Raw genomic sequence first — 14,408 nt, forward strand, 5'->3', positions numbered from 1 at the left:
GTGTGTGTGTGTGTGTGTTTGTTTGTGTGTGTATGTGTGTATGTGTATGTGTGTGTGTGTGTGTGTGTGTGTGTGTGTGTGTGTGTGTGTGTGTGTGTGTGAAGAGTGGCCTGTTTGTTATTGAGAAATGTCAGTTGAGAAATTCATGTGAAGATTTGTCGTTCCCTGTCGGTACCTTGGTTATATACTAACATCATCCTGAACTCAGGTCAAAATGAGTTTGGCTCATTCTCTCCCTGACAGGATGCCGTGAGTTTCCTTGTCTGGCAAGGAAACCGATTTTTTGTGTGCATATTTAGAGCTTTTTGTGATGTATTATTGATATAAGCAGATTCGCGATCGTCGATAATGATTTTTCATGGTGTTTTGTAATGTTTAAATTACAAAGGAATTGATATGTAAGACAGTTTCAACCGAGCTATTTTTCGCGGCTGTATTTACTGTGCAAAAAACTCTAAATATGGCAAAAGTGTCACGTGATAATCAACCGTTTGGTTTCGGCGCTAACTGGAGCAGACGATTTTTTCTGTAACCAGTTGACAGTGATGAAACCATATATTACGGTCTCCTTCCGGCAGCAGTCCCAAAATTTTGACTTGTTTTGACCTTAGAACGATGTCTTTATCATAACTGTGAAGAACAGAACGGAGATCACTGTCGAAGTCGGCCAATCTGCAATCATTTTCGTCTCGCGAACACTGATCTCAAATTTAGATCAGTGCTCGCGAAAACCATATGGGAGATAACTCTGTATTTTAGTTTTGATAGATTCGCGTAGGACTGTAGCGTCCGTTCAGGGAGAGAATGAGCCGAACTCATTTTGACCTGAGTTCAGGATGATACTAACATGTGTTAATCCATGTTCTTTTTTTTATTTTTTTATTTTTTTTTTTTAATTTTATTCAAATAAATAACAACAATCAACAATATCTCATACAATGAATTAAATACATCTTATCGAGTACAACAAGCTAACTTTTTTTAACGTTTTGTTCTTCGAACACTCACACAAAAATGCTTCTTATCTGTAACTGCCTATTAAAAATACTTTCCAACGGTAAAAACGAATTTGTTTTTTTATATATACTAACGCACATCTTTCCGATTAAGATAATGTGGTTCAATTTATACATAGTTGCCTTTTTCACCATTACAAAATGCATACCAAATAAAACATCACTAACTTTCAAAACAATCTTAATTTCTAAAGTACGAAAAATAAATTCTTCAATAAACTTCCAGAATTTGTATACAACCGGGCATTCAAAAAAGAAGTGTTCAATGAAATCAGTTACATCACAACAGTAATTACATTTATTAGTTTCCGTTACTTTCATTTTACACAGGAGAATGTTGGTCGGATAAATGTTGTGCATAATTTTCCAGTGTAAAACTCTTAATCTAGTCTCTTGTGTTGACAGATGGGCAACTATCCAAGATCGTTCATCAATTTCTACATTAAACTTTCTCTTCCAAAATCAGTTAATCCATGTTCTACCACATGGCACTGAGTCTACGTGATATTTATCTCTAAGTCTTAATAGTAAACACTTGTTTGTCAGAATGTATATTTGAGCTATTCAGGATAATCACAGGGAGGAGTGTGTGCTCTTTTTCAGATGATTGGCGAGCGCTTGCTCCCTCTCATAAAGAAGACGCATCCGAATCTTGCAATCAAGATCACTGGCATGCTGCTGGAGATTTCCAACTCCGAACTGCTGCAGTTGCTGCAGTCCCCGGAGTCGCTGCAGGCTAAGGCAGATGAGGCCGTTGCTGTGCTGCAAGCCCACCAAGCCAAGGAGAAGATATCTGCAGCAGCTGCACAGCATGATATACAGCAGAAGAGCTATGTGGAAGCTGCACAGCAGAAACCAGCCTCGCATTATTGTGCACTCAGCACGAAACCCTTGACAGCTGCTGCATTGGCTACCTTTCCTCCTCAAGAACAAAAGCAGGTATTATAATGGAACTCCCTTTTCAGAACTATTAAAATCTAAATATTTTAATGATATAGTTATTTTTAATTAATTATTATTTTAATTATTTTGCACCCAACGTACAACACTATTGTATTGTGTGGAATTTGTCGCATAAGTAATCTCCGTATTCTTTCTTTCTTTATTTGGTGTTTAACGTCGTTTTCAACCATTCAAGGTTATATCGCGACGGATCTCCGTATTGTTAAAGTGTGCTTTTAAAAAAAAAAATATTAAAAAAAAAGGTAGAAAGGGCTTTTCTTGTGGTGAGGTTTTGGCTTGGTGGGCTTGCAGCACAGCAACGGCCTCATCTGCCTTAGCCTGCAGCGACTGCGGGGACTGCAGTAACTGCAGAAGTTCGGAGTTGGAAATCTCCAGCAGCATGCCTATGATCTTGATTGCAGTATTAACTAATTAAAAACTTATCTGGCTGATTTTTTTTGGATTTTTTTTTTTTAAGAAAAAATCAGCCAGATAAATTTTCGTTATTAATGGTTTGTCTGTGCACTTAAAAGACCGTTGGGTCGATATATTTGTGAATGTATTGTTTCGTCAGTAACAAACGTTCCAACAACCTACCTTTCTTGTTTTTTGATTATTATTTCGGGAACTAAATGATAAAATCTAATTTCGGTTTTCCTTTTTAGCCTATATAAACAAGTTTAGAAACACCAAGTAACAAAAAGCGCAGCTATGTTTCTTCTCAACTTAAGTTTCTTTCGCTGCCTTGGTCCAGCTTTATGGTGTCATTGTTATGAAGAGTTTTAACACTTTCGGTCGTTGTACTTTACTTCCATACCCCATCTGCTTGCTACCTGTAAGGTACATTCCTCCAGATATTCAAGAAACATAGGCCTATCTAATGACCAACTCTCATGCCAGGCTCCAGTTTCTTGTTCCTAATGCTGCTAACGGATTTCCTGACATACAATTGTTTTACATCAATAAAACACAAGATAAAATACAATAGGAACCAGCGTGCCAGTATTTCTTTTCCAATAATTTGTCAGCTGTTGAAAGCTGACTTTTTTTTTTTTTTTTTTTTTTATTTTTTTTATTCTCTTTTGGTGAATTTTTATTTTTTTTTTTTTTTTTTTTTACATACATATAATTCTGTACATTACAGGACATCACTTAACCAAAAGGACAGATCCATATAACCGAAAAACACTTGAACAATTACAACATACATGGGGTGGGAGGATGGGTGGGGGGGGATGTTCAGAGCTTGGTGGTCGCAGTATATCTAAGAGTTACATCAAAACATGCATATACAGGCGCCAATCCTTGTAAAATGTATCTACTGTATTATTTACAACTGCGTTATACTTTTCACAAATAAATCTTTGCTTAAAATTTCTACTAAACGTCTGAAAATGAGGGGTCTTTTTGTTCATTTTGGAAATATATACATGGTGTTTGGCACAGATTACTAACACATCAAAAGCTTTATCGGTGACAACATTGTTCGCAACTCCAAAAAGAACCAGTTCTTTAGACAGTTTTAAATTGTCACAATGGGTGCAGTTCGCCTTTAGCCAATTTACAAATTCTATCCAAAAAGTCTGCACTTTATCACACTCCCAAAACATATGTAAAAGGGTTTCTTCATTTCTACCGCAAAATGTACACAATGACGTATCCACAATTTTTCGCAAAAATAGAAACCGTTCTGTGGGCAAAATTCTGTACAATAGTCGGTACTGGAACCATCTCAGACAAGTGTCTTTTGTTGTTTTAAAAACATGTTGAAAAATAGCCTTCTTATCTAACAAACAGTCTACGGATTCAGACCATTTTTCGATACATTTTGGGACCGTAACATGTTCAATCAGCTTTTTGTAAATAAGTTGTGTCTTACCTTTACAAATACATTTCCACACATTGGGCTCTGTCATAATAAAATGTTGATCAAATTCTAAGCCGATTTTTCTCTGATATTTTTTAACAGCCTGGATTACACCTTGGTACAATACAAAATCTCCTCGCACATTTGGATATTTAATTTTAAATGCATTATAGGATAAGTATCCATTTTGTCCCAAAAAATGACCAATCTGAGCAATTCCATTGTCGATCCAGTTTTGAATGTACACTGTCTTTTTATCTCTGCGAATATTAACATTATAATGTAAACATTCTGATACAAAATCGTTAAAGGTTGTAGGGTCACATTTTTCATGTAGTTTCTTATAATGTTTAAAAACATCGGTCCAAAACGGGTTTTCTATTCTCTGCATCAAGACATTTGCAAATTCCTCTCCTTTCGTATTAATTGTTATAACAGATGGACATGCTTTAGACAATAATCTTGATATTAATCCAGTAAGACCAACAACTCTTTTTAACCAAACAATTTTTAGAGATGACAGAAAACTTTTCAAGCTGACTTTACTTCTTCAGGGTGACATTTGTTTAAATCTTTCAAAGCACGGTTTCTCTTAGGTGCTTGGTGAACGCCTATTTCCCTGATTCACCTGTTGATAGCTGACTTCTTCAGGGTGACATTTCTCTAATCAAAGCACGCTTTGTCCTAGGTGCTCGGTGAACGCCTGTTTCCCCTGATCCAACAACAGCACCCAGACTTGGCGGGCAAGATCACAGGCATGCTACTCGAGATCGATAACCCGACGCTGCTGCGGATGCTGGAGACAGCCCCATTACTGAAGAATAAGGTCGAAGAGGCTGCGGCCTTGCTGCGAGGGCATAAAGAAAAGGCTAAGGCAGCGGCTGGCACACGGGATGCCACAGCAACGAAGGAACAAGTTACGAAGCGGCATATGTATGAAGCTAAGGATGAGACAGGTGCTGATGAACGAGAGCTGAGAAAGAGAGAGAGAGAGAGAGAGAGAGAGAGAGAGAGAGAGAGAGAGAGAGACAAAGAGAGAGACAAAGAGAGAGAGAGAGAGAAAGAAAGAATTGAATTGAATTGAATTGAACTTTATTTAACAAGGATTAAGATTTAAGGCTACGCCTTTTCTTACAATCTGTCCTTGCGACGCACAGACACACAATGATAAAATTGAAAAATTAAAAATTAAAAAGTTAAAAAGTTTACCAACAAAAGCAGGTCAGAAAACTTCAGCATGTGATGATAAAGATGACGATGATGATGATGATGATGATGATGATGATGATGATGATGATGATGATGATGATGATGATGATGATGATGATGATGATGATGAAGATGAGGCATGAAGACCATACATGTGGTTATTCATAAAATCAAATGCATACTATGCAAGTAATTATAAGTACAAGCTGGTAGCAATCGAACATGTAGCAATAGTACAACAAAAATATGTTCAGAATATACAATGCACAGCATATCTTTGGCGTAATACTAAGTGTGGTAAATCAAAACGCGTTAAACTACTAAGACATTAAGTGGGTTTTTTACACATTTTTAAAAACTGTTTAATGACTTTAAGTGCTTAAAGGATGATGGAAGTGAATTCCAAACTGATGTACCCGAAAAAGCAAAACTGGTCTTATAAAGGTCAATTCGTGGAATCGGTGGGATCAAGTTGACCGACCCATATCTGTCGGTAGCTTTATTAAATAATGATGTAATGTAAATCGGCACTTTACCGTAATACAATTTATGCATGAAAATGGCTTTGTTTAACTTGAGATGCTTTTCCAGTGGAAGAAAGTTAAGCATTTTTAATGTCATATCTGTTGGGGCATTATCCTTTACGATGAGTTTAGCCGAGCGACGATAGAGAGAGTCTAACTTTTTCAAGTGGACATCACTGCTGCCATCCCAGAGCGTCGAAACATAATTGATGTGAGGCATTACATGAGCATGGTGGAACATTTCCAGAGTCCTTCTGTCCGTAAATTGCTTTAACTTGGATAGGAGGAAAACGTTCTTGGCTACTTTCTTGCAAATATGCTGTAATTGTGCCTGCCACTTGAATTCACAATCAATAATTACCCCTAAAACGCGAAGCTGTTGAACTTGTTCAATTGATTGCGTACCAATAGTAAGATGGACAAGCATAGCATTGGCACTACACCAGTTATTTACATCGTTTAAAGCTGTTTGAAGGGAGGACTCTATTACTGGAACAGACTTTCCACTTGAATGAAGAGAAGAATCGTCAGCAAAAAAATCACTTCTTACATTACTATCCGAGAAATGTGCAATGGCAGATCATTGATATACAGACAGAACAAGATCGGCCCAAGCAGTGACCCTTGAGGCACCCCGCATTTCACAGTCTCCTCAGTAGATATTTTACAGTTTAAGGCAGTATATTGAGATCTGTCCTGTAAATAGGAAGCAAGAACTGTTTCTGATATACAACTGTAATTTCTTCAATAAAATTGAATGATCAACAAGATCAAACGCTTTTTTAAAGTCAGTCAAGAAACTCAGCACCACTAATTTCAGATCGGTTTGTTGCAGACAACCAGGTGTCGCATAGCGTGGTAAGGGTGCTGTGACAAGAGTGATTTGTTCGAAAACCAGATTGAAATTGATGGAAAAGGTTTCTGCTTTCTATGTACGCGAGCAAATGTTTGTGAATATGTTTTTCCAATGGTTCGGATAAAATGGGTAATAAGGAAATGGGTCTAAAATTATTTGGATCGGATAAATTTCCACCTTTATGGAGTGGAATTACTTTTGCTCTCTTTAATAAACTAGGTACAGTATTTATGCTTTATGCAGAGATTATACACATAGGTGAGTGACTCCACAATATATGGTAGAGCTAATTTGACCAAGTAAGCAGGAATCTTGTCAGGATCCATGGATTTTTTTTATTTTCAAGGCCTTCTAGCGCCTTACCTACCTCATGCACTGCCATGTCTGGAATAGTAAAAAAAATCGTCTGGTTTACATTTGTCATTACAAAAATCATGTAATTTTGAGAGATACTTCAAAATCAGAATCAGGACTGTCGCATTTTGAGAGAGAGAGAGAGAGAGAGAGAGAGAGAGAGAGAGAGAGAGAGAGAGAGAGAGAGAGAGAGAGAGAGAGAGAGAGAGAGATTTGTTTTGATATTGTCGTCCTAATCTTGACTATTATGAGTGGACTATTTGCGCCTCGATATTTTATTTATGTTCTTACGTTTTATGTTGTTTATTGTAATACTGTATACACCACACCTGAGTTTCTCCTCGTTGAGATAATAGAGTGTTCTAAGTCTATGTCTATGTCTATGTCTATGTCTATGTCTAGATGAGATAGGAAAAGACGAGGTCGAGCCCGCAGAAATCTCCGATCCTACTGTTTGTTCAAAGCAAGACGAGCCACTTGAAAAGCTACACGCTATAGCTGGTACCTCAGAGGAACTCGCAGACAAGATGCATCCGCCGAGAAATCTGGCGCCCAGCCCTGAACTGTCAGCGGCTTCTCTGTACCACCACCAGAAACAGGTTTGTAGGCTCTGTGTGGCAGTGACTCTGAGTCTGCGTGTGACAGTGACTGCAAAACTTTAAACTAAATGGTAGAACTGTTGGGGGTGCAGAAGGCAGGAATGGGGGTAGGGCTGGGTAGTGTGCAGCACGAGCTATTCCTCGATCGTTACTGAGCGTTGTTATCTTTTTAAATAAAGACAATGTGTGTGTATCCCGACTTGGATCAGGTCAACTATAGTATGCGCTGTGGTATTTGTGTTGTCCTCCCTTCGGGATTTACATTGCTTTGAGCTCATGAGGTATACACTATCTGCGTGTACAATAAGTACTATCCAGTAGAATGTCCAGAGACAGCCTCTTCTGTGGTGAGGTGTGTTTTCTAACCAGGAAGTGACTGAGATTCTTTTTAGTTTTAAAGTAAACACACTTTCTTTAAATGATCCCATGAGCCTTACCCGCCCTTCAGAAAAAAAACATGTGTGTGTCTGTTCCAGGTTCTCAGTCAGCACCTGTATCCCCTGGTGGCCAACATGTACCCCGATCTCACTCTAGCCTGCAGGATCACACAGTCGCTCCTGCAGCTGGACAACACAGTGATCTACCAGATGCTCCAGTCGCGGGAACTTCTGCTAAGCATGGTGATGCAGGCTTTTGCTCAGCTACAAGCTAACGAAATGCAGAACAGGTACTTGGCCAGTCAAGCAACAGCACCGAGAACCCTTCAGCACGCAGCGGCTGCCTTGCAGCAAGCAGTTCTGATGGACGTTTCGGGGCCGAGTTCTGCTGCTCAACTGCCTGAGCCGTTGACGAAGGATAAGTTGGTTGAGGCTGCGCCTGAACTGCAGAAAACGGTACGCGAAAGGTTTTTATTACTTTAGAATGAACTGCTGGTATGCGCCTCATCTCCAGGGGCATCTTTCTTTCTAAAGAGTTCCTAAGTGTGTCTAAAATTAAGGAATGTATAGGTCTTTTTAAAAGACCTGGTAAACGCGGGGGAAATGGGTATGGGAATGGAACAGATAGGAAGTACAAAACACCTACAGATGAGTATGCTGCGGTACCCAAGAAAACTAAACTTGAAGATATAACAGCATTCCGCCTGAATACGCCGCGCGCAATGTCCGTATTTCTGTGTGAAACTCGAATGCATATTCTTCATGGCACGAAAACGCGAATGGTGAGTGTGCCGAGGTGAGTGAGAGCTAGAAATACCCATCATTGTTCCTTGTGACTGTTCTTGTTGATGAGAAAAACCTATAAAAAGTTATGTTCCTTGTATTAAATGCATTTGTTTTCCAAAGCTTGTGTGGGATGGCATTGCAAGATCCGTCTCGAAGGTTGAGAAAAGCTTTAAATCGTTAAGACTTTCCAGATCCTAATAATATTACGACAAAAGAACACCGACAAAATCCTCTGTGAAAGAAGTATTACACAAGAAAATGTTAGTCCTGAAATAAACTGTTTCAGATGCTTCGAGAGCGCTTGCAACCATTCATCCAAAGCCAGTACCCTGACCTGGTGGACGAGATCACAGAGGTCCTGCTGCAGTCGGACAACGCTGAAGTACTGCACGTGCTGCAGTCTCCACAGTCGCTGAAGGTCAAGGTGGACGAAGCTGCGGATGCCGTGCTGCAAGCCAGTCTGTTGACGGAACCGATTATTGATGTCAGTACTGCTCAAACTGATGCCGCTGGAGACGCCGACCAACTTGAAAAAGAGGAAGACGAATCGACCGAGGAGGAAGAGGAGGAGGAGGAAGAGGAGGAGGAAGAAGAAGAAGAAGAAGAAGAAGAAGAAGAAGAAGAAGAAGAAGAAGAAGAAGAAGAAGAAGAAGAAGAAGAAGAAGAAGAAGAAGGAAAAGAAGGAAAAGAACAAGAACAAGAAAAAGAAGAAGAAGACGACGACGACAAAAACGCGGGGGGTGAGGGAGAGGAGTAGCTGAACGACTTGAAACAGACAGACAAGATCCAGAAGAACAAGTCGCGTAAGGCGAAATTACTACATTTAGTCAAGCTGTCGAACTCACAGAATGAAACTGAATGAAACGCACTGCAATTTTTCACCAACACCATACAGCTTCGTCAATCCCCGCGACAAGGAAATCGCTCACTTTTCACGTGCAAAACGATGTGAAATTGAAAAGCCAGTACAGCGCGGTAGCGTATTGTGCTAAGCAGGAGAGTACGCTTTTCTGTATTGTTTTTAACTTTGTGCGCTTGTCTTTTATCCAAACATAACATATCTATATATTTTTAGAATCAGGGAACAATACAAAATAAGATAAAATCATTTGTGGATCGATTACTAAAATTTTAATTTTAATTAGCATTTTGAGATTTTTAATAAACAAATGCATTACTTAATTTTTAAGCTTTGAAGCTGAAATGCAATCCCATAGTCCAGGCTTCGTCGAAGATTGCTTGGCTAACATTTTAATCAATTTGATCGAAAAATGAGGGTGTGACAGTGCGGCCTCAACTTTCACAAAAAGCCGGATATGACGTCATCAAAGACATTTATAAAAAAAAAATAAAGAAAACTTCTGGGGATATCATACTCAGGAATTCTCATGTAGAGTTTCATGAAGATCGGTCTAGTAGTTTTCTCTGAATCGCTATACACATACACACACACACACACACACACACACACACACACACACACACACACACACACACACACAGAGACACACAGACACCACGACCCTCGTCTCGATTCCCCCTCTATGTTAAAACATTTAGTCAAAACTTGAGGAAGAGGAGGAAGAGGAGCAATCTATTCATTTTGGAGAAAAACATATGAATCGAAAAAAGGACTCGTGAGACCAGAGCCAAAGAGTTAACGACGTAAGTATTCTGGAACATTGACCGACAAATCCTGATGGTGGACAGAAATCACTGGTCCATTAAGCAGGGCCGGACTACCGGGGGGGTTATGGGGGTTGCGCAACCCCCCCCCCCCCCCCCTAGCCTGAACATGTACCTTACTTATTTAAAACATTTTTTATTATTGCTTATTTTATGCCGTTTCATGCAAGGAGCGACCATTTTCTTATCTCAGAATATGACCTACCCATCAGCCCCACAAGGGGCGGACGAGGGGGGGGGGGGGGGGGGGGGGGGGTTCTAGAGTTTCCGGACCCACCTTATAAATATAAAAATATAAAAATATAAAAATATTGAATGAGGTATGCATTTCTTTATTTTACATTGAGTTTCAATTTTGGGGGTTATAATCAGTGACAAAATCTGCTGCCTGAAACTGGTAATGATCATCCTCAGAATGTGCCAGATTGCACCATTTTGCATCCTTTTTTTCAAAATTTTCCGGGGGGGGCATGCCCCCGGACCCCCCTAGCAAGCTAGGCGCTTTGCGCCGTCGGCTCGGCACTTCGCGCCTTCACACCCATATCTTCACAATATACTTTTGAAACCCCCCCCCCCCCCCATAAAATGAACTGATCCGCCCCTGCCGCCAGGGGGGATATCCCCCTGGACCACCTCTAGCAACCCCCCTCCCCCCCTCCTCTTAGCCTAGTCCGGCCCTGTTAAGTGTTAATTATTTCAGTAACCAGATTGATTGAGTGAATAAGTCTTTTGCACTTTTTGTTACCTGATCCTCTCTTAATGATAATAATAATAATACGAGAATGTATAACGCGCACATATCTCACCACAAGGCGACCCAGGGCGCACTCATACACAATCTTTCGCATAAACAACTCAAGCATACTCTTCAGAAAATAACACAGCAAACTGTCTTTTTCTGGTGGGGCGGTTGGTTGAACGGTTGGGTAGTTGGATTGCAAACACATTGTGATTGTTGGTCATGTTGTTATGTTGATAGTTGAATCGTGTCATAGTGATTTTGTTATTGCTTGTTTATTGCTCGTTTTTGTTGTTGCTTGCTTTGTATTGAATGACTACGGCAAAACATGTGCTTTTATTGGACCACTTGCTTTGTATTGAATGACTACGGCAAAACATGTGCTTTTATTGGACCACTTGCTTTGTATTGAATGACTACGGCAAAACATGTGCTTTTATTGGACCACTTGCTTTGTATTGAATGACTACGGCAAAACATGTGCTTTTATTGGCCCACTTTCTTTGTATTGCATGGTAAGTGTATTCTGATTCTTTATTGCTTGATTTAAAAACAAGTTAAATTTACATTACATTTGTTTCGTCATCAATCATTACCTCGCCACCATCTTGCAAGCGAGTTTTGTCGACATTTATTTAATTTTTTAGATAAGTTCATTATTTGTAACATAAGTGTTTGTCTGTCTGGCTACGTAAAAGACCACTGGGTCGACATACTATAAATATAACGGGTTTGTTTGGTCATAATCAAACAATCCAAATAACCTACCATACTTGCTTTTTGTAAAATTCTGAATTTTGAAACGTCAGCAGTCTATTTGTTTTTGATTTTTTTTAAATTCAAATTTCACATTGAAGGCACATTCTTTCTCGTAGAAACAGTTCGGTTATCCATCCCAGATCGTGGGGGGATTTAACACGAGATATTTTTTGTTTGTTTGTTTGTTTGCTTAACGCCCAGTCCACCACGAAGGGTGATATCAGGGCGGTGCTGCTTTGACACTTAACGTGCGCCACACACAAGACAGAAGTCGCAGCACAGGCTTCATGTCTCACCCAGTCACATTATTCTGACACCGGACCAACCAGTCCTAGCACTAACCCCATAATGCCGGAAGCCAGGCGGAGCAGCCACTAGATTGCCAATTTTAAAGTCTTAGGTATGACCCGGCCGGGGTTCGAACCCACGACCTCCCGCTCACTGGGCGGACGCCTTACCACCAGACCACCGTGTTGCGGTAACACGAAAGAAGAGCATCCTTCCACTTGATCATTTACCAACATGAAGCCTTGGTGCTCTTTGTGCACAGTGGAAAGTGTGTATTAATCAATTGTGACCCTCCACCACGGAATGAGTCGCATGTCACCTTTGCATGATTTTCATATTTTTACATTTTCCTACAGAGTTTGTTATGCTCTATCCAGTGGTGAAACCCGTTTTAGAAAAGAGCGAAAACTGTTTGAGTTATAAACCTGTGACTAAGGTGACCCTCACACTGTTACCAGGCACTCCCCGGACTTACATTAAGCCTAGCGCAGAACCGCGCGAGGTGACATGCGACTCATTTCGTGGTGGAGGGTCACAATTGTGTAAATGCTACTAGTTGCTTTTTAAGTCATCCTAAAATTCCAACTCACAGCATCAAGCTGTCAGGATGTTGAATTTTGGTATGTGTCCAACTGGAAGGTTGTTTGTCAAATCCTAGCCAGATTTGAGATGGTGAGCCAAACCTTTTTTCCCGAGGAGAAGATTGCCTTTACGATGTCAAAACGATATTTCAAGTTGCACACACACACACACACACACACACACACACACACACGCACACACACACTCACACACACACACTCACACACACACACACATGCAGATAGATGCACAAGCACACACACGCACGCACACACACAAAACACACATGCGGGCGCGCGTGCACAGTGCAGCGCGCGCGAGCGAGCCGACCTCTCAAGCGATGTGCTTCAGTGCCTTCAGTTTCGCATAAACTTGATTTTATTTAAGAGCCACATTAACTGCATAGTACAAGGCTCGAGAAACTGAAGTTGTAATGGATTCAATTCCAACAGAACGCAACGCATCAAACCCACATTTGACGCATCTTACTCACGCATATTCCTTCCCTCACATATACAGAAATTGCAATTCAAAAACAGAAATAAATAACAAGAAGTGTATTTTCCAACAAATCACATATATATTACGAACATAAACACATTAATACACAATGTTAACATATCATAATATTCAAGAAATGAATAATCAACAACTACAGGTAGCTTCACGAAGAAGACCAAGGACGTAACTCACAGTTTCCTCGAACACATAGTACACATAGTATTTTTTATGAATCATTCATTCGCTTGTGACTTCCTAGCAAGCGGCCGAACATTCCGCCAAGTTTTTTTTACTAATTGTTTGTCTGTGCACTTAAAAGTCTTTGTGATTGCAACGTTTTGTTTTGTCAATAACAAACGTTCCAACAACTTACCTTTCTTGTTTTTTTATTCTGAATTTTGGAAAGTTGGCAGTCTCTTTGTTTTTGGATTTAGAACTTTACAGCTTTAAGCTGACCACAGGGCAGTCTGGCCACAAGCACAGCACAGGTCACCCTGGTAGTCAGCGGCAATTCCCACGGATGCTTACGTCATCACATCAAGACCCTTAAACGAACTAGGGAATTAAAACGAGTATGCTCCCACAAATACAATACAATAATTCACTCGAAAAGCTATTTCAAGTCTGACACAATCATATGTAAGCATACTCAGTGCCGGTGACAACAGGTATGGCATAAACAAAACCCAGAAAATCTTTCAAGGTACCAAATAATAATAATGCTTACCGTTACAAAATGCAAAGCTGCTTATTTAACAGTGACATACGCTAAAGAATGACATTTTCATGACAACGGTTTGCTCACCAAGGTTCTCTGTCCAAGGGCCTTTGTCTCTCACACTCACATGCTTTCCTAACAGGTACGGCAAGCAGACTGACTTTTCAAAGCTGGACACAGCCAGGTTAAAACAAGTCGCGTAAGGCGAAATTGCTACATTTAGTCAAGCTGTGGAACTCACAGAATGAAACGGAACGTAGTCCGCAAAAGTGCAAAAGTCAGTGAAAGTGACGAGCCTGTTTGGCGCGGCAGCGATTGCGCTGTGCTTCATAGCACGCTTTACTGTACCTCTCTTCGTTTTAACTTTCTGAGCGTGTTTTTAATCCAAACATATCATATCTGGAATCAGGAACCGACAAGGAATAAGATGAAATAGTTTTTAAAACGATTTCGGAAATTTAATTTTGATCCTAATTTTTATATTTTTAATTTTCAGAGCTTGTTTTTAATCCAAATATAACATATTTATATGTTTTTGGAATCATAAAATGATGAAGAATAAGATAAACGTAAATTTATATCGTTTTAAAAACAAATTAGTTTTT

The 14,408-nt window shown here is 39.9% G+C and overlaps 1 protein-coding gene across 3 annotated transcripts in view; it reads left to right on the forward strand.

The window, feature by feature from the left end:
• The window catches only part of LOC138969324 (uncharacterized), an 18,435-nt gene extending 4,978 nt beyond the window's left edge, over nucleotides 1-13,457 (forward strand). For 2 of the 3 annotated variants that reach the window (XM_070342093.1, XM_070342092.1), the window contains exons 6-10: nucleotides 1,620-1,955; nucleotides 4,514-4,781; nucleotides 7,171-7,367; nucleotides 7,844-8,200; nucleotides 8,817-13,457. In XM_070342093.1, coding sequence (XP_070198194.1) covers nucleotides 1,620-1,955; nucleotides 4,514-4,781; nucleotides 7,171-7,367; nucleotides 7,844-8,200; nucleotides 8,817-9,287 — 1,629 coding nt within the window. In that variant the 3' untranslated portion in view covers nucleotides 9,288-13,457. The remainder of the gene's footprint in view (nucleotides 1-1,619; nucleotides 1,956-4,513; nucleotides 4,782-7,170; nucleotides 7,368-7,843; nucleotides 8,201-8,816) is intronic. The other variant, XM_070342094.1, reaches the window with a different exon arrangement.
• The last annotated feature ends 951 nt before the right edge of the window (nucleotides 13,458-14,408 follow it).

This window comes from Littorina saxatilis, linkage group LG6, assembly GCF_037325665.1.
Source record: "Littorina saxatilis isolate snail1 linkage group LG6, US_GU_Lsax_2.0, whole genome shotgun sequence".
NCBI lineage: Eukaryota > Metazoa > Mollusca > Gastropoda > Littorinimorpha > Littorinidae > Littorina > Littorina saxatilis.